Raw genomic sequence first — 25,184 nt, 5'->3', positions numbered from 1 at the left:
TAAATGAATTAGAAATAGTCAAATGAAATTTACTTTATTTTGTTAAAAGATATTATTTATTTATTTGACAGAGAGAGAGAGAGAGAGATCACAAGCAGGCACAATAGCAGGCAGAGGGTAAGGGAGAAGTAGACTCCCTACTGAGCAGAGAGCCTGATGTGGGACTCAATCCCAGGACCCTGTGATCATGACCTGAGCCAAAGGCAGAGGCTTAACCAACTGAGCCACCCAGGTGTTCTGAAATTTACTTAAAATATATCTTTAAAAATATATCTTTAAAATATATATACTTTAAAATATATACCTTAATGTCCACTGATGGATTAATTGATAATGAAAACATGTTGTGAGTTTCTAAATAAACATATATACAGCAGAATATTATTCAGCCATAAAGAGAAGGAAATCCTGCCATTTGTGACAACATGGATGAAACTTGAGGACCTCATGCTAAATGAAATGAGGCAGACTGAGAAAGACAAATCCTGTATCATCTCCCTTATATGTGAAATCTAAAAAATCCCCCAAACCCCAAACTCATAGAAACACAACAGATTGGTGGTTACCACAAGTAGAGATGTGTGTGTGTGTGTGTGTGTGTGTGTGTGTGTGTGACGGGTTGTCCAAAGGTACAACTTCTAGTTAATAGCATAAATAAGTTCTGGAGATTTAATGCACAGCAGAGTGACTGTAGTTAAAAATATTGTATTTTATATTTAAAAGTTGCTAAGAGAGCAAATCTGAAAGGTTCTCATCTCAAGGAAAAAATTGAACTATGAAGTAACAGGTTAACTAAATTTATTGTGGTGATTATTTCACAATACATATGTATATATATAAAACATATTGTATGCCTTAAACTTATGTAAATTATCTCTCAATAAAACTGGAAAAAATAGATCTGAGTTTTAAAGGCATAGGTAGCAATTTGGATTCTCTCGATTCCAGCCAGAAGCAGGTTTGCCCCTATAAAATGCCCTGTGACTTAGAGCAAATGAAATGCCAAAAAAAGGCAGTAAGTTTCAGTATGGAAGGCAACCCCCTGACCACTAGTATAAAGAGACAAAAAAGTAAAATGGAAAACTTTCTTTTTCTGAAACATAAAGTCTGACATTGAATAGTACAATCCCTATTGGAAAAGTTTACTACATATGTCTAATTCATAAAACTTTATGTTTATCATGGGTCAATGCCTAACTTGTGAAAGCCAAATTTTGAAAGACGGTACACAAGTAGAAATTCTGATTTTAATACATTTTAAGTGCTTCAGATCCTGTTAACTTTACTAATGCTTAAGGCGAGGCAATTCTTTGGGGATAGATGCTATCCTCATCCCCACTTCATAGCTGGAGAAACTGAGGCAGGGAGAAATGAAATGATTTACAGTCATCTGGCCAGGTTGGAAAAGAGACAGAATTTGAAGCAAGGGTCTTTGGTTCCACAGACCATGTGCTCTAGAGAACATATAAAACTATCAGTATAATGCAACCACAAAAGGAGAATAAAGACAAGTTTTCCATAGCTAGTTTCCATGTGGCCTAAAAAGCAGCGAATATGATATTCTCTGCTGTTGGTGATGATGAAGTCAGTACAATAGTGAACTTGATAGCAAAATGATTACAGTAGGTCCCAGGAAATGGGAAATATTTCAGGCATGACATGAGTTTCTTTGACTTCTCTGCAGGTGACCAATAGTTTAAAATTATTTGAAAGCTCCCCTACCAAAGGTGAGATATAGAGCAAATGATTTCCTTTTGAAAAGTGTATTGGTAAAATATAATTCAAAAGCTCTCATCTGAGCAAATATCTATTCAAAGCTTCCACTGCCTTTTTTATTTAAAATTTTCAGTTTGTAGAAGTATCTTCAGTGATTTTATAATCATATTCTTAGGTATTGCTGTTTGTTTTCTAATCGACCTTTTTTTGGAACATGACGTGATTTTGTCATAACTGGATTTGAAGAACCCTTTTTGCGATATGCGCACATGCGCATGGGGACACACACACACACACACACACACACACACACCATGCCCTATACAGTCAGCACATCTTTATCACCAAGCTAACTTTCTCCCTTTGGTTCCAGACAAGTATCTTCTTGTCTCAGATTTATTTTTTTCATTAAAACTATGTACCTCCCTCCCTAGGTCTTGACCTCTTAATTTTTAAGTTTCTTGCTTCTTTCATTTCTTCAGCCCCAGAAACTGACAATATCCTCAGCAGATCCTGAAAGACGGCTACATCTCCCTTTCCTAAGATACTTCTCTCTTAGGTTAGCCTAACCCTATTTACTATGGAAATGACAACTGATTCACAAAACTTGATTGTTACAGTTAATCAGGAAAAGCTGACCGTCTTCAAAGAGATTATTGTCAAGAGTCTGAGTTTGATTCAATTTCAAGTATGTCTGGCATCCTAGGCAGGAGGTAGGTGAAAGGCAGGAGTGTGGCTGAAAGTTTTCCATCGGTAATGGGCACTCAGGACACTCCAGAACACATCTCTCATCCCTGTTTTTCTTTATCCCTTCCTTTTCCCAAACAAGTGTCGTTCAGTTTAGTAGCACTCTATTGTTAGTTGCTCTTTTAAATTTCACATTATTTAAAATGTCAATTTGAGCACAATCAATATTTGGCATCAAGTAGGGAACTGGCTATTCAAATGTCCTCTACTAACCGTATCTTGGGAAGGAAGCGGAGAATGGTGCACAGAAGCAAGGCATCATATTCAGGATCATTAACAGCTGCTATGACACGGACATACCCGACCTTGCAGCACAAAGGCTTATGGGTTTAAAACTTTAGTTGCTGTATTGTGGGGAGGCTGGTGAGTCCTAGGAAAGTGGCCAGGGTGGGGGCAGTTGAAACTAGAGAGCTCAGGGCACAGCTTTTATCAACCAGTTCAGAAATGTTTCAGCAACTGTTACAGGCATGTCAGTGGCTCGCACTGGGTACCAGGCTGCAGTGAAGCTTACTGTACTCTACCTGTAATAGTCTGGACCTGTTTCTCTGTAATAGTATGTGTTCCACATGAAGAAAAAAGGCTATCTTGTGTGAAAAAAAAATCATGATACAGATGTTTCTTAACTTAATCAGTTGCCAACAGTCTCATAATCTTAGCAAGGTTATTACACATTTGTGAAAACAGTCTGATTTCCTGCATTGCCTGCTGAATTTGAACTCACTGCACCCCACTTTTGTCTGTACTTGACTGGAGCTGTTGATTGGCAGACAAGTGGGACCTGCCCCTCCTAAGCTGAGGGACTTGCTCCAGAAGCTGTTATCACCCAACAACCCTTGATGACGTTCAGGCAGCCTTTTTGTGCGGTGTGGGCTGTTCCCTTGGTACAAATACTCCTTTAGGTGAAGGGCACCCCCATTCCTATCTCCACTTGCACACACAGAACTTTGGGTCTTCCCCAGGACTGTACTCTGCTTCTGTTTCTAATGCAGGGATATCAGATTCCAAGGCAGTTTCCCCAAGGCATTCCAGAAGTCTTCAGGCTAGCACTTCTTAAACTTTTTTAGGGGCATGGGACCCCATTTTGTCAGGCTGCCCAAAACCATGAATCCCTTTTCAGAACAAGGTTTTTAAAAGCATAAAATACACGGGATTGCAAATGAAACCAATTATTTTGAAATACAGTTAACAAAATGTTAAAAAGTTGTTGTATAAATATATATACTTTAAAAAATTTTTATGCTTTTTTAAAAGGAACTTTTTTCTTTTTTTTTTTAAGATTTATTTATTTTTCAGAGAGAGAGAGAGAGAGAGAGAGCAAGCAAAGCAGGGGGAGAAGCAGGTAGAGGGAATAGCAGGCTTCCCCCAGAGTAGGGAGCCAGATGTGGGACCCAGCCCAAGGCAGACACTTAACCAACTGAGTCACCCAGGTGTCCCAATATATATACTTTTTAATTGGCCTATTGCATAACAAGATCTAGTGGCGGGTCTATTTAATAACTACTGTAATTAATGATATTGTAACAACTATGCTGTGATGTAAAAAACAAAAACAAAAACAAAAAAACCCCAGCGAAAAACAAAACCTGTGGGTTCTACTGGAGACTAAGTCCTAGATACGTATCCTACTGCCACTGTGGTGTTTCCCTTCCATTTATAAAGGAAGGAAATGCTAAATGTCAGAGGATAGTGAAAATAAAAAAGTAAAATTTTTTTGTCACCCCAGTACCACAGTAACCCTGTCTGTCTCTGCGGCTGAAGAACCCCGCCAATAAAGTTGCCCCAGAGGTCAACACCGTGCTGAGGCCCCACCCCAAGCTCTAGAGGCAGGAGACTTCAGGCCACCCACACAGAGCTCAGAGCTGCCTCTTGGCAAGAATCTAGTCCTGGGAATTTGGGGAGGAAATAAGAGCTCCTGAGCTCGTAGGTACCACCTTACACACCCATCCTTTCCTGTTGAGAAGCTGCTTCTCCGCTTCAGAGCACCTAGAAAATGAAATTGCTTACACCAGGGTGATTTGTCCCCAAAGCTCTCCTTTTCACGGGGCATATCCCTGGGTGCTCAGGGTTAAGGCTGAGCTTCAGTTTTCTAATCTGCGAATTGTTATGCAGATTGTTATGAGGGCTAAATGGGCTATAAAATGAGCTATATAAATTGTATAGCACTATCCAAGTTTGCGCTATCATTTTGGACGGTTAGTTCTTTGAGGGCCGAAAACAATCCACGCAGCTCCCTTCCCCAAGGATCTGGCGAGCGTTAAGCGCTCCAGAAGCACTCGTGGACTGAATGAATGAAGCGAGCATTTGCACGTGGGCTCCGGTCGGCGAGAATCCGCTGCTTAAGGCGGTCGGGGCCGGTGCATCATAGCACTTCTTGTGTAACAGGTAGTAAACGCCTTTCTGGCTCCGCACGGAACGGCAACCACAATTCCAGGGCTTCTTTCCCGGAGGACCCTGGGGATGGAGCTGCGGGGCCGGGAGCTCGTCTCCCCCCAGCACCCAGGTGTCCCACGCCGGCTTCCGGGCCAGGTAAGCGGCGGCGGGAGAGGCGTGGGGTGGTGCGGGGAGGGGCAGCACCGCGACCCGGCGCAGCCTGGCCGGCCGGGAAGGTGCAGGCAACCCGGCCCCGCGCCGGGCGCGCGAGGAGGGGCCAGGGGTGGGGAGGGGCGGGGCCGGCGTCCTCGTCACTTGATAAAACGCCTGCGAGTCTCCAGAGAACAACGGGCTCATTCAGCGGTCAGGAGCTGCCCGCGAGGGGGAGCGGCCGGGCGGCTAGCGCGACTCGTCCCGGGGGTGGGGCCGGCGCGGTGGCCAGAGGAGACGAAGGTGGCTGCGGCGGCGGCGGCGGCAGCAGCAGCAGCAGCAGCAGCCCCGCAGTCCGGCAGCCTCGAACCCGGCCCGGAGCGCAGGGCTGCAGCCTCAGCTCCCGCTCCACCTCCCGGTGCGCCCGTCCATGGCGGCTACGGGGCAGCTGTGGCTGCTCTACCTGTCGGCGGGGCTCCTGTCCCGGCTCGGCGCCGCCTTCAACTTGGACACCCGCGAGGACAATGTGATCCGGAAAACGGGGGACCCCGGGAGCCTCTTCGGCTTCTCGCTGGCCATGCACCGGCAGCTGGAGCCGGAGGACAGGCGGCTGTAAGTTCCTGACTTCCCAGCCCCGCGGCGGCGCCCGCCCGCGCGCGAGGAGGGGCGAGGGCGCGCCGCGTTCCCGCCCGCGGGCCCTGCCGGTGCGGCTGCCCCGCCCGGGACTCCGCGGGCCCCCGGGGGAGCGCGACCAGCCGCAGAGCCGGTCGCGGCGCCTCCCCCATTCAGCCCTAGAAACCCGAGGACCCCGGGGCCGAGCCCCGCGAACTGCGGCCCGGGTGCCAGGCCAGGCTGTTCTTGGCCCCGGGAGAGTTTACTTTTTTTTTTTTTCTTCCCTTTCTCTCTGTTTCTTTTTAAACAAAGTGTTTTCCGGCGGTCCTTCCCTTCGGGCATGTTTGCTGGGAACCCGGCAGGTGGCACGCTTTGCTGAGCTTCACGTGTGTGTTTGGAGCGGAGGTGGTGGTGGTGGTGGGGGGGTAACCCAGGGTGTAGGGTCGCCGTGTCGCCGCTGTGGGCTTGCTGGGAGCGTTGTTCCGGAAGATCCAGGCCTTTCCCAACTTCACGCAACACCCGGCTTCCCCGCAGACTCGGGAGCCCCGCAGAAGTTGGAAAGCCACTTTTCATCCTGCCCTGGCGTGGCTTTCCCCGCACGGCGGGCGCTCCTGTGGGAGCTACTCTAACATACCCCCCCCCTCCTTTTGAAAGATGGAATTGACCAAGCACCTGTTCGCATGACTAGATCAGCTGAGAAAAACAAGATCGTATGAGTGGTGTGCCCCGTCCCTCGCCCAGGCCCCGAAGCGTCTGGCGGTACCCAAAGACCCTTTAGGCCCCTGCATTGCGCAGGCCCAAGCCGAAGGGTTAAAGCAAAATATCAGATCTGGGCTGGGGCTTTGCAAACACAGTTTAGAAGATCACTACCTCCCCCCCCCCCCCCCCCCGGCCCGCCCATAGTATAGCGGTGTTCCTCCCGCGAGAAAGTGGAGACTGGCACTGCTCAGCTTCTCTTTTTTTTCTTAGACAGTGTTTGGTTCCCACATGATCTAACTCTTGAGGCTGGAGAGGGTTTGGGAGTCTTCATCTAGATCTGTACTACTGAGAAATAAACTCACCGAGGTCCCCTCCTCCCCTAATGCTTTTAGTTGAACCAAGGTCCTTCCAGGACCAACAGACCGGAGAAAGCAAAGTGCAGCCACGGCAAGAGAGGACTTTGTGTTTATGAGGGCGGAATGGGACGTTAGAGCTGGAGGAAACCTCTTGATTTCTGCGACTAACAACTTCGGAGCTGGTGAATCTTCACGTCAGATTTTTCTGCTAACACCTGGTGGTGAAGCAAAGATATTTGTTGGGGGTGGGGAGGCTGAGGGCTGGTGGTCTGCAGGGCTGGCGGGTTGCTTGTACTCGGCCTTCTCTCAGAAATAATTGCTAAGCTGTAAATCTGAAATGAGAGGTGGTTTCTGTGACCTCAGTTAATGGATGACGTTTGGTGTCTTTGAATCCTTAGGGTGTGTAAATGTGCATCCGCCCACATGGTGCATTTGAACTGCTTAGTGCAGCCGTGGTTGTGGACTGGCAGAGGGGACACCTTCAGCCTGATATTCTTGTGCACCTGACGCCTACTGATGGTCATGGCTTCCTTGAAATACTTGTTCAAGCCAGTGTTGTGAAGGGGGTGTATTGGGCCAAGAAAGTATCTTTGGGATGGAGACTTAGAAAATGTGAGGCTAGCGAGGAATCTGTCGCTGAGCAGCATGCTTGCTGAAACTTGTTATTGCTGTTGCTGCTGCAAGTGCTCCTGTGGGTAGGAATAAGCCTGCCATTGGCGTCTGCTGCCTTCTAGAAAGGCTCTGCTTGGAGGGAGTGGCTGATTAGACCCTGGAGTGTATCTTTCCCTTGAGCTTGGAGTGTGGCAGTAACCACACTGCTGGGGGGTGTGGTTTATGTTAAATCTTGTCCCCTCCTTCCCTTCTTTTGGTAAAGTGTTCCAGCTTCAGCAGCAGCTTTGGGCCTCCCAGGAGAACCAGCACACACAGGCCATCATCACATCAGTTGTCACCTTTGTCTGTAACTGATGTGGGTGCAAATAACAGCCAGTGAGGTTGAGACCCCACAACTTCTGGTCCAGCCTCCTAAACTCTTGCATTCTGAGGAAAAGTTCAGTGGGGAACTGATGAGAGGGAGGTGGGGAGAGAGAAAGAGAGACATGACTTGAGCTCAAATTCCTTCTGGGCTGTGGAGCAGCTGTTAATTTATTTTAAGCCTTAGTTTCTTTATCCGTAAAATGGAGGTATTTAATAAGGTTGTTGTGAGGAGTAAGAGACCGCACGTACAATGCTTAACTCCTGCCTGATGTGGAGACTTGCTGACTAAGCACTGGGGGTTAGTGGTGATGCATTGAGAAGCACTAATTGAATTCCTACTGTGTGCCAGCTACTGGACAGGTGCTAACCATTCACATTCTGACTGCCAAAGAGCAAAGCCAAAGTTTATTGTAGGTGGGGTAACCGATAATTTAAACTCTTAGTCATATTTATGAAACTCATATTCAAAGCAGTCTGACTTTAACTGGACTTAATTAGACTTGATAAAGTAAATTTGCTGAACAAGAGACTTTATTGAAGCAGGAGAAGTGAAGATGTGGAAATAGCAAATGAATGCCTATTATAGAAACTGCCGTAGATTTTTGGTGGGTTAAATTTTCTACAGTGCTATTTAAATATTTAATACCACCTTGAACTCCAGTTAAGATTTTATAACAGAATAATGTATCTGAGAGCCTCAGAACATGTTGGGTGTTTGTAAAACTTTGGGACTGTAAAACTTCACTCGGGGTTTTAGGCTGTGCCTTAAGGGAGTTTGAGACTCCAAATGATGGTGAGGTAGTTGTCTGAATTACTGAGGTCAGGGTGTGTACTCTTGGGGATCTTTTCATTTCCCTTAGGTAGTTAAGCTTAAGTTACCCCTTCCAAGAAGACTGTGTGGGACGACATCTATGGGTATGTCCCTTCTGTGACTCTTAACTGTTCTGGGAAGAGATGGATCAATGTTTGACTATAAGGCAGAACCTAGAAGAAAGAAATCTGTAGATATTCTTATAGAGCAATTCTGGGTTTTCCCTAGTCCATTATCTTCTGAAACTTTCAGATCATCATCTTCCAGAGGCTGTCCAGGCCACTGTCCCTTCTTTTTCTGCTTCTGCTTCTTCTTCTTCTTTTTTTTTTTTTTTTAAGATTTTATGTATTTATTCAAGAGAGAGCATGTACACACTTAGGGGGAGGGAGAGGAACAAGCAGAGTCCATACTGAGCACAGAGCCTGACATGGGGGCTGGATCCATGACCCTGAGATCATGACCTGAGTGGAAATCAAGTTGGACACTCAACCGACTGAGCCACCCAGGTAACCTACCCCCTCAACCATTGTCCCTTCTATTCTGACTCTGATGTTTGCTTTCAATTTTTCTCAGACTTGTGATACTTCTGCCTTTAAAATCATTAATTAGTCATCTAGTCATAAAAGTCATCTAGTCCTACTGGCTCTCTTTATAGATGGAGAAACTAAAGTTGAAACTTAGGAAATGTCTGAAGTCTCACAAGTGCTTCAGCAGAATCTTAATAGAATCTGGATTTGAATTGGTATTTCTGGTATTGTAATAATTGTATAATTGGTATTGTGCTCATGCCATCTCTTGAAGGAAATGTCAGAAATGTCTTTCAGACCTGGAGAAATTGGCCAGTATCTGAATTTTTGGAAATGTACTATGTTATGTTGATTTATTAAACTACTTCCCGTATGAATCAGGGCTACCTATTTAAATATCTATGCCTGGATTCTTCCAGTTGACCCTTATTCCAGCTGGCTTTGGATCAGATTTGGGTCCTTCTTTGTCTCTTACTCCCTTCCCTTCTGAAAAAGCCCAGTGAGGGGTGAGTGGAGCTAGCCAGGGATGAGAGCTGTGTCCAAAATGTGGACCTAAGCACTGGCTCCCTTACATTCATTCATAGTGAGGCCCAGGGCCAGTGTCCAGGGACTGTGCTCAGTCACCTTGAGTCCCGAGAGTGGAGAAAGTGCCAAAATGGACAGGGAAACTTAGAGAAGGTCATAGGACTCTGCAAGAAAGGAAAATAGAAAAGATTAATTTTAACACAGGCTGGTATGAGACGATCCAAGTAATGCCTTAGGGTTTGAAAGAATGGATCAGGATACTCGTATGAATAATTTGTCAGGAAAGTCAGGTTAAATGCTCACGTAAGAGTCTCTGTGATTGTAAAGAAGCAGTTAGCATGTTGTTCTTAGTTGTATAGTCCTCTATTTTAGCATAACAATAACATCAAGATTTAGCTTAAGCTTTGGCAACCATGTAGAACTTGAACTATGGTGCCTGGTTACCCTGCGACCTTGGCGCAACATAGTACCGCGGACAGAGTTGGTCAGTGAATTAGTTGGCACTTTCAAGAGGGAGAGTGGAGACATAATAGAAAATACCACTGTATGCTTAGATGACCAGGTCAGTTTTGTGTGGAACACTCATTGGTTCTCAGTCCACCCATCTTAAGAAAGAATGTGATCAATACCTCAAGAGCCAGTTTAAATTTCTCCATGAAAGTCTTTTGAGCCCACCCTACACTATAGCATTTATTTTTCCTTTGAATGTCTGTAGCACTTAGTATCCGACGTCTGTCAGTTCTGATGGCTTCGTGTTTAACTGTTATCTATGATTTTCAGAGGATGAACCAATCTTTCCCAATTGGGTTATAGGTAAGTTGAGGGCAGCGGTTTTAGATTCATTTCTTTGCTTGCTGGCACCTAATATATGCCTTGCAGATACGGTGGAGTCCTATCATCATACACTCAATTTAACTTGTGAAATCAGCTCTTTTAGCTCAGGGTAGAGAGAGCAAGAAATCCCTTGATTTAACCCTTCGCCATTCACTGCTCAAAGGAGCTCTTGGACTCTGCTGCCCCCAGGGAAAGGGAAGCTATTGGCATAATGCAAATAGACACCCAAGATGATAATTCTTGGTTTTTGAGTTGTCGAGAGGACACCTGTCCCAACTCAGGGATTTTCCTGAGTGATTTTAAATTATATTTGATTTTTGCCTTAAAGGCTGACTTGAGAAATACACGTTGACCTGCCCTGCAGTGGGTGCTCAGCATTTGTTGGTTGTTAAAATGAGATGAAATGGAGAGGCTGGCTGTAGGGCAAGATGCTAAAAGCCCTGGACCAGGGCATGTGGAGATCACATGAGAGTAAGCACGTGGGGGTACTTGGGAATTGATGGCTAAAGCTTTACTTATTCAAGGGACTCTTGAATGTGTGTATCTCTCAGGGGAGCGGTGGGGAAGCTGTTGAGCTCCTCCATTGAGAGCTGTGGAGTGGTTGGACCTTGTCAGAACCAGAGTTCTGCCGACTTCTTGGGAGGGTGGCCAAGACTCAGCCCTACAGTGATGGTTACCAGGGCCAGCCCCAACCATTTCTTACCCTTTGTGTTTGTTAGATAAATGTTCAAACCTGGGCTGTAAGCAGTGAAGTGGCCATGGCACGTCATTGGGCAAGCTGGTTCTTGGTCTACATCTTCCATGCTTCTGGGACTGTGCAGCATGTGGTTTCTCTCATTGGGTTTGATTATGATCATGGTTACGTGTATATCCTTCTTTCCATTCTACAGTGACCCTGTTTGGAAAGTACATCTCCAAGGAACTATGCCCTATAGCCCTTTGGTAGCTGCCAAGCAGTGGGTGAATACCAGTCAGGGTTCAGTATGTAGATATCAGTGGGCAGACAGATAATCGGCATGGTGAGGGGCTGGGTGGGCAGCGACTTTGTGCACGGGTACCCATGGAGGGTGGACTGTGAAGTAATGGGGCAGAGTTAATGAGGAATACAAACTTCCTGGCTTCCAGATCTTCTCAGAGCTCTATGACTTTGGAAGTATCCCCGTACCTTATCCTTGGGGGGCTGGGTAATTTGCACTCTACCCAGGGCAGGGTTGATGATGATTTATTTTCCTGGTCCTTTGTTTGGCATTAATGTACAATAGGAAGGCTGGGTCTGTTTGTGCAGAGCTGGCTCTGATTGTTCCCAGTGAAGCTGCCTGAGGTTGAAGACGTATGGACGAAGTATGGAAGTAGTGTGTTCTAGCAGGTTTTTGTTTGTTAAACTGGCACTTGGAATTGGAAACCGTGATTCCTTGGAAATAAATCAAGAGCCTAATTGTTAATTAAGCCCCGAACTGGAACAGGTAGATTGGCTCTTCACCAGTGTGGGTCCCTGTAAGCCTAATAACAGGATGGAATGATCACCATCTCCTCTGTTGCTGTCTGGCTTTTCTGTTTAGGTAAACAAGGCAAGACGGTTCCAAATCCATTTATTCCAGAATTGTTGTGCTTGTAGAATGACTTCTTTCACCGGCCACAGTGTCGCCTCAGATTCTCCCCACATCTCCCTCCGTCCCTCTGTCCCTCCACCCCTACATATACGTGCTGGATTCCAGCACTGGATTCTGCTGTCACTTCACCTAATCCCAAATTGGCAGAAAGACTTGGAAAACTTTGAAGACTCTAAAACCAATGAAGTGGCCAAGAGGGCCATTCTGAATTAGGGGGAAGTGTCACTAAAGCAAGTGCAGAAGGCAAAAGCAAGTGACATGGAGCCACGGACATCCGCTCGCAAGTTTATTTGCTAAGCGGCTACATCTATTTTGCATGTCACACAATCCGAAGATTCCTTTTTTTGAAGAGCCACTTCAGATACAGTAAAAGAAAACCTTTTAACGAAATTTGCTTTCTAAGCCTGAAAGTATAGAAATAAAAATAAACTTTGGAATGGTATGAAAGGGGCACATTGGTTAGCGATACGAAGAATAAACAGAGCAGAGTAATGCCTGTTTCCCCAGGGCTGTGTTTGCTTTATTTGGTGATATCAATGTCACTATAGTTTCTTCATTTTATAAAGGATATTGATTTGTACTAAGGTTAAGTGTGGGTGTTAGGGGAAGTGTACAGATGATAAACATTTTAGAGCCATAAGGGTAGGATGTCACTGAACTGTAGGTCTCCTGAGCAAAAAACCCTTTTGTCCTGACAGAATTAGAGCCCTCCTCTTTAGGATATATTGCTGTCGGTCAGGTGGTCACAGTCTTCTGTGGTCCTGATAAAGCCACGTAATCTGAAGTTAGCAAGAAGATCCTCAGCAAGGATGGGGTGTGGGAGGGTTGTTCCTGGTGCGAACAGACCACTTGGCAGCAGGAGGAATTTGAAGTCCTGTTTCTGTTTCAGCCTTTCCTGGGTCCTCTTTCTAAGGACTCATCTGTCAGATCATGGCCCGACACCCCTCCAACTGGCAGCGTAGGACTGTCTCTTGAGAACAAGGATATTTTGAAGTGAAATGGAAATTAGAATCCTGCAAGGCTTTGGTGAGATTGGAGATGAAAAGTGTTGAAAAACCAGTGGGCTAGGACTTAAGGAATCCCGCTTTGCTGTGACACAAAGAAACCTAAGAGCTTTCAAACAAGGGAAAGCTTAAAGAGGCTTGGACATGATCAGGTGGCTATGTGGAGACATCTTATTCTAGGAAAATGGCTATTGCATCTGAGGCCTCCTGGCTGCTCGTGAGACCTGGCCCAGGTGCCAACTTAGGATACTCAGCAAAAGTTGAGAGCTGGCTTTAAGATCTGGGTGATGAAGAGGCCTCACGTGAACCCACAAGTGCAAGAAAAGTTGGTTTTGGACACTGTTGGGCCTTCTAGACGCCCAAGAATAGAGAACCTGGAGAAGATGTGTATGAAGCTCAAGGGAGGGTTTCAGGGGCCAGCTGGAAATGTGCTTTAATGTTCAGGGCGTGATAAAGTCATATCAGATGCTGTATCCCAGATGCCAGTTTCGAAAGAAAAAGTATTTTCCATATCTTCTATTTAGAAAGAGTTTGGAGCTGCTACAGAGATGAACTGAGGTCATGGGCATGTGGAGAAGCATCCTGGGGCTCCTGCTCAGGATGATCCCAGAGGTGGGGGCTGCAAAGTGAGGATCCCCCAAGTTCAGCAGCACCACCAGCCATGGCCATCTGAGAAGCTTTTTCACTGTCCTAGAGTAAGAGATGGATCTTTGGTAAGCTCATTTGTTTCTGTGTGCATATTTATGTATAATTTTATATATATATATATGATATATATAATTTATATATAATTTTATATTTCAACATAAAAGAAAGTAGGGGTTTTTATCCTTACTTGAACATGAGGAACAAGTAAAAATTGAGAGGGAAATGTGTTCTGGAATTCCAGAGAAACCATAATCAACTTTTTTTTTTAATAGAAGTTGTAAGTTCAACAGATATTCACTGAGCATTTACTATGTACTAGGTACTCTTCTGGTGCTAGAGATATGGAAGCAAACTAAAGTCACTGTTTACTTCTGTTGGGGGAGACACAAAATAAATAGGGGTATTATGTTAGGAGGTAGTGAGTGACATAGAGGAAAAGAAGGTGGAGACAGGTACTGCGGAGTGGTCAGCAGTGGGTCAGCCAGGGAAGACTTCACTGAAAAGGCAAAGCTGTAAGCCATGTTAGTACCGGGGGGAAGAGTGTTTTTGGCAGCAGGACCACCCAGTGCAAAGGCCCTGGGGCAGAAGCATGCCTAGCAAATTTAGAACACCAAGGAAGCTTATGGTCTCCTTGGAGGCAAATTGCGTGGAGCCTTATCGGCCACTGAAAGACTTTGGGTTTTACTCCTGACTTCGATGGGAATCCTTGCAGGGTTCTGAGAAGAGTATGACCTGAGCTGACTTTGATTATCAATGGTTTTCTCTGGCTGCTAGATTGAACATAGACAAGCGTGAGGGCAAGGAGAGATGTAGTGATATTAATTAGGAGGCACTTATAATGACAGATAAGAGATGATGGTAGTTTGGGCCATGGTGGTAACAATGAAGATAGAAGTGGTTAGATTCTAGATATATTTTAAAAGTAGAGTTAACAGATGAAGAGAGTGAAAGAAAAAAAGAATGTCCTCAAGATTTTTTGCCTGAGCAACTGGAAGGATGAAGTTGTCCTATGATGGGTTAGGACAGAACATAAGAGGAATGGATTTTGGAGGAAGAGTGAAAGTTTGATTTTTAGACATGTTAGGTTTGAGATGTCTGGACATCCCAGTGGAGGTGCTGTGTAGGCAGTTGAATGAGAGTCCGAAGTTCAGTGGGGGAGGTCTGGGCAGGAGATACAAATAGTGGAGTCCTGGGGGTCTAGGTTGTATTTCCGGTGGAGGACTAAATGCTGAATGAGGTCATGAAGGAAGTGGGGATAGTTACTGAGGGTAAAGCTGTAGGGCACTCCCCAGGCAGAGGTTAGGGAGAGGAAGGCCATGGCCAGTAAGCGGGAGAACTAGGTGTGCTAACCTGGGAGCCATGTGATGAAGGCAGTGATCCATGAGTTGTGTCAGCGACCTGAGAGCTGATCACTGGGATAGCAATGTGGAGACCAGCAGCAGCCTGAGCAGAGCACTTGTGGGGGTGCTGGGAGCAGTGCCTGGTTGGAAAGATGGGTGAGAAGAGAAGATGAATTGGAGACCAAAAAAAAAAAAAAAAAAGGAACAAAGGAACTCAGTTTTGTTGAAGAGGGGAGCAGAGCAAGAGATAGAAGAGAAATAGGCTCAGGAGGCAATGTTATTATTATTGTTTATGATGAAAGCAAGTTACAGCGAGCTGTAACTCACCAGCATGAGGATGTTTCAGTAGAGAAGGCAAAGTGAGCACAGGAGAGGAGAGAGTTGTGGGTGTGCCGTGTGTGGGTGGGTGAGAGGGGTGGACCTGAGGAGGGGCAGTCTCCTCATTCGAGCACAGGGGGCTCATCTCCCCACAGAATAAGGGGGCACAGGTGTGGGTAGCTGGGTGCTTGTCCTAGTGGGAGGTTGTAGGAGATTTTCCTGGTTGCTTCTCATCTCTCATCAATAACCATACTCATTAGCCCTCAGTTCCTCAATAACCTGTGTAGAAGTTTACCTTGTAAGGGATAAGAACTCCATTCTAGAGCTAGAAGAATGTGGGGCTTGAATCCCAGCTTCTTCACGTTCTGTGGATTTGATCTTGGGCAAGGTACTTGTCCTCCTTGGGAAGGTGGTGGTGCTGATAGTACCTGCCCGAGGGGGTTGTGGAGGAGAAGCACTTAGCCTTGTGCCTGGCATATCCAGTAGACCTCAACCTTTACTGTTGTGGGCTCCTTGAAATAGGAGTCGAGTTTCCTCCCCCACCCCGGAGCTTTAGTAGCTATCTTGTCTTGAAAGTCTGGTGGCCAGGAAGCCCTCCCCTCTGAGGGTTAGGTCACAGGTGCAGCTGCCCTATGGTCAAGGGGACTACAGTCAGACTTAGGGGCAGTTCATAGGCTGTGGACAACTACAGTATCGTCTTGAAGAGAAGAAGGGGAAATGTCGTGGCCGGTGCAACAGATCGACCAGGAACGTGAGGGTAAGAGGATGAAGAAAAGAACTCGAGAAGCAGAGAGATGGGGTCAGGAGGAGCACTGAGGAGGATGTCCAACAGTGTTAAGTTTATTCAAAGCATTAAGACCATATATGTAGTGATATTACAATAGGAGAAGCAATACATCTGTGTCTAGTTAAACATCCACAAGTTCCCGTAATAAGTTTCACAATTGACTGTAAGCAGACCTCATGACGCCAAATGGCTAATGCTAGTACAATTGTTCTGTATTGATACAGCAAACCTGAAAGTAATTTATGGGCTGTACTAGGGCAGCAAGGACCAGCCATGAACTTATGACCCCAACTAAATTGTTCTCAGTTGTTTAGCAAGCATGTGGGAAGTCACATAGGTGAGCGCACAACACATAGCACAGACCCTTTCTCAGTGCTACTCAACTTTTCCCGTCCTAAACCTTTTGTTAGGTTATTCGGACTTTAAAGGAGGCACAAGTCAGTGCCTGGTTTGGTCCTCGTCGCAAGCCTTATTGTGGCCTTCCACAGGGAAACATGGGACTTGGAAGAAGAAAGACAAAATGGCAACACATCAAAACTGTTCAACTATCTCGAGTTCCTTACCATATTTGAGATGCAGAAGGCCACAGCTCTCTATATTGTTAAATTCTTACAAGGCTCACATTAGGTATCGAGTGAGCATTGCCTGCATGGGAGCATTTGCAGCTCCAGAATCTGGTCCCGTCTAGGATGGCATGGTGTCTGTCACTCCCACTCCCTGCCCTCCCACCATAGACACCAGGACATTGACAGGAGACGTGTGCTGTGCAGGGCAGAACTGAGTCAGGAACACGCCAGGGGGGCTGCAGCCTGACTTCTTGCTCTCGGGGCCTGGTTGCTTGTCTTTGTCATCCTGGTCAACGTTATCTAGTGTATCATGGGGTGTATGGAGTAAAAATAAGGCATGGCCTTGTCGAATTGTCAGGAATGTGGAAGACCAGGCTAAATAGCCCTTCGGGTTCTAAAATACTAGCAGTTTTCAGTCTGTTCTTTCAAGATAAGTGGTAGAGGCTAACAAGGTAGCTTGAGAGAAATGTGAATCTGAAAGGAAATAGAATATCTCTGAAATTATGCAAGAGGGTGACTCATCAGGACCTTAGCATCCATGGCCCTGGGGGTGCCACAGATTAATCATAGCACATCTCCCTGACACAGCATGGTGGGGAGTTATTTTTTTAAATTATCTCTTTGTAGTGTAGAATGGAATATGGGTAAGTTTTTAATATAAAACAGGCTTTAAAGAGAATGCCAGTTTCTGGTGGGCTTGGGTTATGTCTCCTGTACATGTTCACCTCCCTTTGTCATTCATTGCTTTCGTGGAAATGACTGAGAAGCACTGACCAGCCCAAACTCTTCTCCTCAGATGGACAGCTAAGACCTTGAACAGTCAAGTGACACTTGGCTATTATAGATGTGGGTCCTGAAACACAGCTGCCTGGTGCCCAGTCCAGCCAATGCTATGCCATCCACTCCTACCTTTTGGTGAAATAGCCCATTCTTGGCATCAATCCTGTGCTACATCATCTTGCACTTGACAGAACAGGGTATTACATTTTTAAATGTCCCTGTGGAGTAGTGATAGCAAATATACAGCCACCATTGCCCTTTCCCTTGCTGACTGGGGACACTCCAAACCACCATAGCAATTTTTCCAGCCAAGTCCCAGAATTCTCCAGATCAGCAGAGGTTAGCCTCCACTGATGAATCAGGGTCTGCACCTAAGACAACACTTGTTTGCTTACTTGGTCTGGCCAAATCCCTTGCTGTAGAAGGCACTCTATAAATGTCTCCTGATGGATATTATCCCATCTTGTCTGAGAGCTTCTCAAGAGCAAGGCTGACAGCTTGTCCATTTTTGGTTCAAACTTAATAGAGATGAGTACCCAGTGGTACTGGTTGAGCTCTTTGAGTTGATTTAATTTTCCAGGTACATTAAAGACTTCCGGAGGAGAGAAGTGGGAGGACCATTTTTTTAGGATGACCCTTTACACCATTTTTTTTTTTTTTAAGTTGTGGTAATATACGTAGAACATAAAATTTACTATTGTAACCACATTTTTAGGTGTCCAATTCTGGAGTGTTAAATATATTCACATGGTTGTGACTACTTCAGTCTTCCTTGAACTTGTTTTGGAGGGTCCAGAAATCAGAATGTCCATGTTAACGAGGCCCTAAAATATTGATAACTAAACTTAAAAGAACTAAATTGAGAATTGTGCTATGTCCTTTCATCGGATAGATAGGATGTTCTAATGAGGATCACTGGCAACAAAATCAAAAGTTGAACACATTTACGGTAGAAGTTCAAAGTCCTTTCTCCCAGTGCAGCCTGTGTTTTCCGCTTTGGGAGATGACTGGTCCTGGTTGGGTCTAGCAGCTGCGCCGCTGGCTACACGTGTGGAACCCCTGGGTTCCTCAACACCTGTCCTTGACAAGCCAAAGTTCTTGTCTCTAGTTTCTAATGGAGTGAAAGAGAGAATCACTGCAGATGCGAAGCCTGGCCGTAGTCACTTTCGTCTTGCTGCTCTTCCTATCAGACTCAGCAGGTTTAGAAGGAGCCCTCCATCTCAGTGGCAGCAGAGGTCAGGCTGGAGCTGAGGTTTGGTGGGACAGTCACACATTAAGGGCTGAAGTTTGAAAGGCAGTGCGTCTGCATTCAGGGAACGTCTGATTAGACTAACAGCTGTCCCTAGCAGTAAGGTATCTTCAGTTTGTCTTGCACATTCTTTCCTTGTTGGTACCTCCCACCCCTCACCCCAGCCTTCCTTTAGAGCCTTGTTCATCTGTTACCTCGGAGCAGCTTGCTTTTCTTTCTCCGTTCCTTATCTCTTTGATTTTCTAATGATTAATTTCTCTCTTGCCTGGATTCAATTTAGTTTAATAGACTCTCTTTATTTTTACTGATGTATTTATCATGGAATTTCTTTTTCCTTTTCCTTTTCTTTCTTTCTTTCTTTCTTTCTTTCTTTCTTTCTTTCTTTCTTTCTTTCTTTCTTTCTTTTTTTTTTTTTTTTTTTAATTTAGAGAGCCAGGAAGGGGCAGAGGGAGAGGTAGAAGAGGTAGAAGGAGAAAGGATCTCAAGCAGACTCTGCATGGAGCCCGGAACCCGACGGGGGCTCGATCTCATGACCCCGAGATCACGACCTGAGCTGAAACCAAGAGTCGGACACTTTACCAGCCATGCTGCCCAGGTGCCCCCTATCCCTATCATGGAATTTCTAACAAACTTTTAGGGAGCTGTGAGAAGCTCACTGATGATTCTGAATTTGGGGCCCCCTGAAGGTAGGGATTTGGGTCCGATTTATCTGTGCTTTCCCAGGACTTTAATGTGGAGCCTGGCACATGCCATTCCTCAAAAATAAAAAAGTGCTTTTTTAAAAGAAATCTAGGCCATGTGCAATGCAAGTCATAGGTGTTTCATCTGCATGGAGAGAGCAGGTGTATTCTAGTAATATCACTCACTAATGCTTTTGTGGATTTCTTTATCACTGGAACTGTTCAGCATCTACTGAAGTTGGGAAGGAACCCAGGAAATGTTCTAGGAACACGGACCATCTCCCTTATTATGTGGATCAAGAAATGGAGGCCTAGGATTTGTTGTAGGTCCTGCAGCCCCCTGATGGAGCTGCACCTACACCCTCGTCCCCCCTCACTTCCTGTACTTGAACCCCTGGCCTCTACCTCTACTCCCAAGCCTGCGTTGGTCTAGTCAGTGCCGCTGTTTTAATACGCTGTCCACAGATGCTTAAGCAGGTGTGTTCCTGTCTCACCAAGCTGCTCTGAAAAAGAGAGCTCTCTTTTCTCTTGTGGAAAAGAGCTGCCCTCCGGAGTTCCCAAGATAAGATTTCTTGAGGAGGAACCGGGCCTGGATTTGCCTTTGACCACACATGGAGAAGCAGTTGCTGTTCCCCAGATGGATCCCTACCCCCTCTGGCTTGTTCCCGGACAAGGAGTCCTAGGTCGCTTCACTCCTCTCATTCATGCTGTAGGTGAGATGAAAGGTGAGGTGCCTGACTCAGCCCAGTGACTCACCCCTGCTCCGCCCTGTAGCAAGTGGGTGCCGCGGAGTGGGTGCGTCCGTGTCTGTGGCTCGGAAGACTGGACGCCGGCACCGAAAGCCCGGGGCTCTTTCCCAGCCGTGCTCATTGCGCGTTAGCTCTGCGTGTGGGGATGCCCGCGAGCTGACGGATTCACCCCCTTCGAAAGCAGGACCTGAGGTATGCAGATTTGGGGTCGCTGGTCCTCCATAGCGGAGACGTTCCTCCCAATGCCAGCAGCGCTGACCGCCCCAGACTTCTGGGGGCAGGGGCTAGATCCTCTCTGGAGTCCTGACAGCTGGCTCGGGGGCTCCCTTGGCCGTGGTGGGAAGCTGGTCTACCCCCTCAGCTCTGTGGATTGCAGCCTCTGCCCCCGCCCCAGGGGACCTTTACTCTAATGCCCGCATGGCCAGCCAGTGCTGGCTGTGCCCGAGGTAGGGCTTGGCTGCTGCTTTACTGGTGTGTCCTTTCTGCACTGGAAGGGGCTGAACCCGTCCCTGCCAGCTTTTGCTTGCCTGTAGCTGCATACATAAAGATGGCATGTGTGAGCTTGCCCCATGTGGTCACGAGGTTTGATTTTTCTGTGACTTCTGGGCACTTCTATAGCACTCAGTGCCCATGATGACATCACATGCCCTAGGAGAAGAAGACTGACGAATGACAGACCTGTGACTCTGAAACCAGCAATACATTATATGTTAGTTAATTGAATAAAAATTTTAAAAATGTTAAAAAAAAATTCCCCCTCTTAGCCCTGGTCTCCATTTACCCTGTACTTGCCAGCTCAACTGTCTTTTCACCCGTTTGTTGTAAATCCTTGCACAGGTGTCTGTACATGTTATCAGCGAATACATACATTTTGTTATACATACTGTAGCACGCCGTATGTTCTTTTGCACCTTGCTCTTTTTTCTCTCTTGGTATGTTTTAGAGCCTAGGTGAGGTGTTAAATAGAGAGCTTCCTTGGTATTTTTTTAAAAAATATTTTATTTATTTATTTGACAGGCAGAGATCACAAGTAGGCAGAGAGGCAGGCAGAGAGAGAGAGAGAGAGAGAGGAGGAAGCAGGCTCCCCGCTGCGAAGAGAGCCCGACGCGGGGCTCGATCCCAGGACCCCGAGATCACGACCCGAGCCGAAGGCAGAGGATTTAACCACTGAGCCACCCAGGCGCCCTGCTTCCTTAGTATTTTTAACGTCTGTATAGTATTCAGTTTTAATGGTGAACTATGATTAATTTAGCCAGTCTGGATCTTCAAGTGATTTCTCATCATTTACTGTTAAAAAGTGGAGCTGCAGTGAAGAGCTTGGTACCCACTTTGCTTTCTCTTAAGTCGTGGGTCCATTCCCAGGGCCGTGGTTTTCCCCGCATTGTTGGAACGATCCAGACTGATTCTCGAGGAGTGACTGGCTGCTCTCCATGACTGTCACAAATGATGTCCTACCATCCGATAGGGTCAGAGACCACTTCTTTGCCTGTGGGATTACTGGAATCTCGGCAGCAACTAGATCTGACCATCTCACACTCAGGCTGTTGGATTCCTGACGGCTTCAGCATTTGGACTCCACCTGTACCTATGCTTGTTAAAAAACGTTTGAACGTGAGAACGGTTGGTTGGAGTGTGTGTGAGCTGAATAGCACCGAGAGCTCTCCGCTGCTTCATCGCTACCTCAGGGTCTATGAGGTTGTTTGACGTTCTTTTCTTTGATCCTTACAACACCCTGTGAGAATATTTAGAACCGAGTCACAGATGACACCCAGCAAATAGATGGTCTGGCCTGGATTTGAACCCATCAGGTCTGCCAATCACTGCCTCGCTATTTTTAAAAAATATTTTATTTATTTATTTGACAGAGATCACAAGTAGGCAGAGAGATAGGCAGAGAGAGAGGGAGGAAGCAGGCTCCCCGCTGAGCAGAGAGCCCGATGCGGGACTCGATCCCAGGACCCTGAGATCATGACCTGAGCTGAAGGCAGAGGCTTAACGCACTGAGCCACCCAGGCGTCCCTGCCTCGCTATTTCTAATGACGGTTTTGGCTTGCCAGTCTGTTATGGGGCAGGTAAGAAGGCATGTGCTCTTGGGAGGTCATAGTTGCTGCAAACATGTACCGTGTTATCCCGATAATGGCGGCTCCAAGAAGGACTGTTGTTCAGCCAGTGAATGGATGGCAGTGAAGCAGTCCTTGGGGTTAAGCTATTGAAATACTTGTTTGGGAAAGAGTTTTGCCCCAGTCCCCCTGAGTGTCCCTCAACATGGCCTTGGCCATGTTCTATGTACAGCCCCCTCCCACCCTCCATGTTTCCCTACAATCCAGCAACTAAAGGGGAAGGACCCCAACACAACAGGGGCCCCGGCAGCTGCAGCACTGTGCCACTGTCTGGGATTAGTTGGTTTCCAAGCCATACTGGCCGCTAAATATTTTCAGGTATCTTTAAATGCCGGAGTGGAGTCGTAAACAGTATGAATGTTCAGCGGTGTAGCTTCTGTAAATATTTTTATGTACATACACTTCTGAAGTTGTATTTTTTTAATGCTCACAGTATCCTATTTCAAATTTTTTTTTTTTTTAACCCAAAAGGCCTCTCTTGGCTTTGCATTTTGTGTTGTTTTTGTTGTTGTTTTGCTGTTGGATGTAAAAATCTGGGTAGTTGGTTTGAGGCGTCCAGGGACTGGAACTCACTCTCCCTGTTGCTCCCCCATGTGTAGCCTCAACCTCCTACTCCCAGAGGGCGGCATCTGTGTTCTAGGCAGGGCGATCAAGGGGTCAAAGAAGAGTAGAGCCGAAGACCCACGAGCACCATCTTTTAAGGAAAGTTCCTGAAGCAGCAATGTGATCCTTCATTGTGTGTCCCCTTTAGCAGGGCCAAGTTATGGATCACGTCCTGCTGGAAAGGGAGGCTGCGATGAGCCATCTTTATTTGGGGAGCCGTCTTTATTTAGCCTTGTGCCTAGGCAATCTGTTCACTATGGAAAAAAGGGAGAACCAGCCCTGGGCCACAGCTCACAGTGGCTGGCACAGCTACTAGACCTGTTATTTCAGTTATCTCCTATAGAAAATAAACTATGTGGGACTAATTTCCTTTTCTAAACATTGAAAAATTTGGATTTCCTAAGCTGTTGGAATAGTAAAATGGATATGGTGACTTACCAGGTATGTGTGTGTGTTTTAAATATACCTTTTATCTTCTTGGTTCTTAATTAAAAACATGTTACTGAAGAAGATGGAAATTGAAGAGTCACTTTTTACTTTGCAAATGAACTACTTGATAACAGCTTTTAAGAAAGACTTTTTTTTTTAAGAGTTAGCACTGATACTGTTGATGCTTAGCACACTTGGCATATAAAAACCTGCTTGGTAATAATATACTCAAATTGAAAATTATTAAATGTAATAAGCTAATTATCAAATAAACTTCATTCATCTACGTACTATGTGCCGAGCGGCATGGGAAGATCAAAGATGGGAGGCTGGGCTCCAGGTCCGGCTCATACAGCTTCTTAGACTTGGTTCCTTGAAAGGTCAAGTCTCTAGAAGGACAAATGCGATTCTGTTTGGCAGCTGGAAAGTCAGGTATCTGATAATTCAGAAACACAGGAAGTGTTCAAATGGCGCATTTGACAAGGTCAAGCAGCAGCTTTGTAAAACTGAAAGAACAGTTTTGCTTGGAGACCTTTTATTTTCCCTTGCTTTACTGCAGTGGATAACAACATTTTTCATCTAATTATTTGAGGACTTACTGGTAATGAGTGGCTGGATCAGCTGAAAAGCACTTTCAGCTAATGACTTTATTTTTTAATTGAACTGGTTATACCTACACTTTCTAAATTTTTGCTGAAGTGGCATTGTTGGACATTTTAAATACAGTCTATTGCAATTTTAACTTGTTGGATGCTGATTGTATGTTTCCTGTAGATCATTTAAATCCTTACTGTTGGGAGATTGGAAGCCAGTATTGAACCCAACTTACTCCAAAAATTGGTGCCGGGATGGAACCAGAATTCCTTCTCCACCCCTCCTCCCTTTTGCTGATCTGACTGCTCTTGTTGGTATTCCATTTAAGTGGTTGAAATTGGTGCCCTGACTTCACTTTTTCCCCACCCTGGTAATGGTGGACGTTTCTGAGCTGGAAGACGAGATGAATGTTGTGGATAATAAAGACACTTTGAGGGTTTCTTTATTGCATGGGCTCCCTTGTTCTTGGTCAGAGACATACCTATCGTAAAATGTCCCTAGTCAGGTAAGAACCAGAACCTTCCGGCTCAAACATCACAGGACCTTCACAGTCACTGAAAACTGGATTTAGTTCCAGCATGTTTTTTCAAGGAGACCGGGAGAGAGTCTCTTATAAAATGTTTGGATGGCCAGGACGAGATGAATAGTTTTGTGGGCCACATAAGGGAGGCAGATACTCTTTAGGCCCGTGTGCCATGGAGCTCATAGTACTTTACAGACCTTAATTATAACTGGCCATGCTCTTGTAAAGTGTAGAGGTAGATAAATGAAAGTGCTTTAGTGTTGTTCTGTGATGAAGCAGAAAGGAGATTTGGGGTGGGGTGGTTTAGAGCACAGGATGATCAGAGAGTATGGGGCCCAACTTCTGTTTCATTACTTGGCAGCTGTGTGACACCAGATGAGTTACTTGTCCTCTCTGAACCTGCATCCACGTCTGTAAACTAGGTGGTGATAATGGTGTCTGCTTCTTCATGAACTCAGAGTGCCTCTTCTATAATGAGACATGATAGCTGCCAGTGCATTCTCAGTAATAGCTTGTTTGCCCTACTTTGCGGGTCGGATATGTGTTTGTGATTTCTTGGAAGGTCATTAGAAATCTAGTCTTTTGAAAATGAGACTGCAGTTCAGAAGGGAGTGTCAGCCTTTCAGTCACCTTTCTGTGGAAGCGTGAAAACCCGAGGCAAGGAGGTGAACAGATTTGTTCCACTGTGAATTTTAACTTGTACTTGCCCAACTGGATCAGCCAGTTAGTACAGTTAAATAGGGTTTTGGTTTTCCTTGGCCGCTCTTGCCATATCTCTCTCTCTCTCTCTCTCTCACACACACACACACACACACACACACACACACACACGACCAAATGCCTGCCCTTGAGGAGTTTATAG

The 25,184-nt window shown here is 45.8% G+C and overlaps 1 protein-coding gene across 3 annotated transcripts in view; it reads left to right on the top strand.

The window, feature by feature from the left end:
• The first annotated feature begins 3,914 nt into the window (after positions 1-3,914).
• Positions 3,915-25,184, top strand: part of ITGA6 (integrin subunit alpha 6) — a 78,287-nt gene continuing 57,017 nt past the window's right edge. The window contains exon 1 of one of the 3 annotated variants that reach the window (XM_082689155.1): positions 3,915-4,989. Coding sequence is in view for 2 of the 3 variants with exons in the window: in XM_082689154.1 (XP_082545280.1) it covers positions 5,414-5,595 (182 nt within the window). In the remaining variant the exon portion in view is untranslated. Of the gene's footprint in view, positions 4,990-5,116; positions 5,596-25,184 lie in introns of those variants that run through there. The other 2 variants (XM_082689154.1, XM_082689153.1) reach the window with 2 other exon arrangements.

The sequence above is a fragment of the Mustela nivalis genome (genome assembly GCF_964662115.1).
Source record: "Mustela nivalis genome assembly, chromosome: 11".
Classification (NCBI taxonomy): domain Eukaryota; kingdom Metazoa; phylum Chordata; class Mammalia; order Carnivora; family Mustelidae; genus Mustela; species Mustela nivalis.
This window is presented reverse-complemented; position numbering and strand designations above follow the sequence as displayed.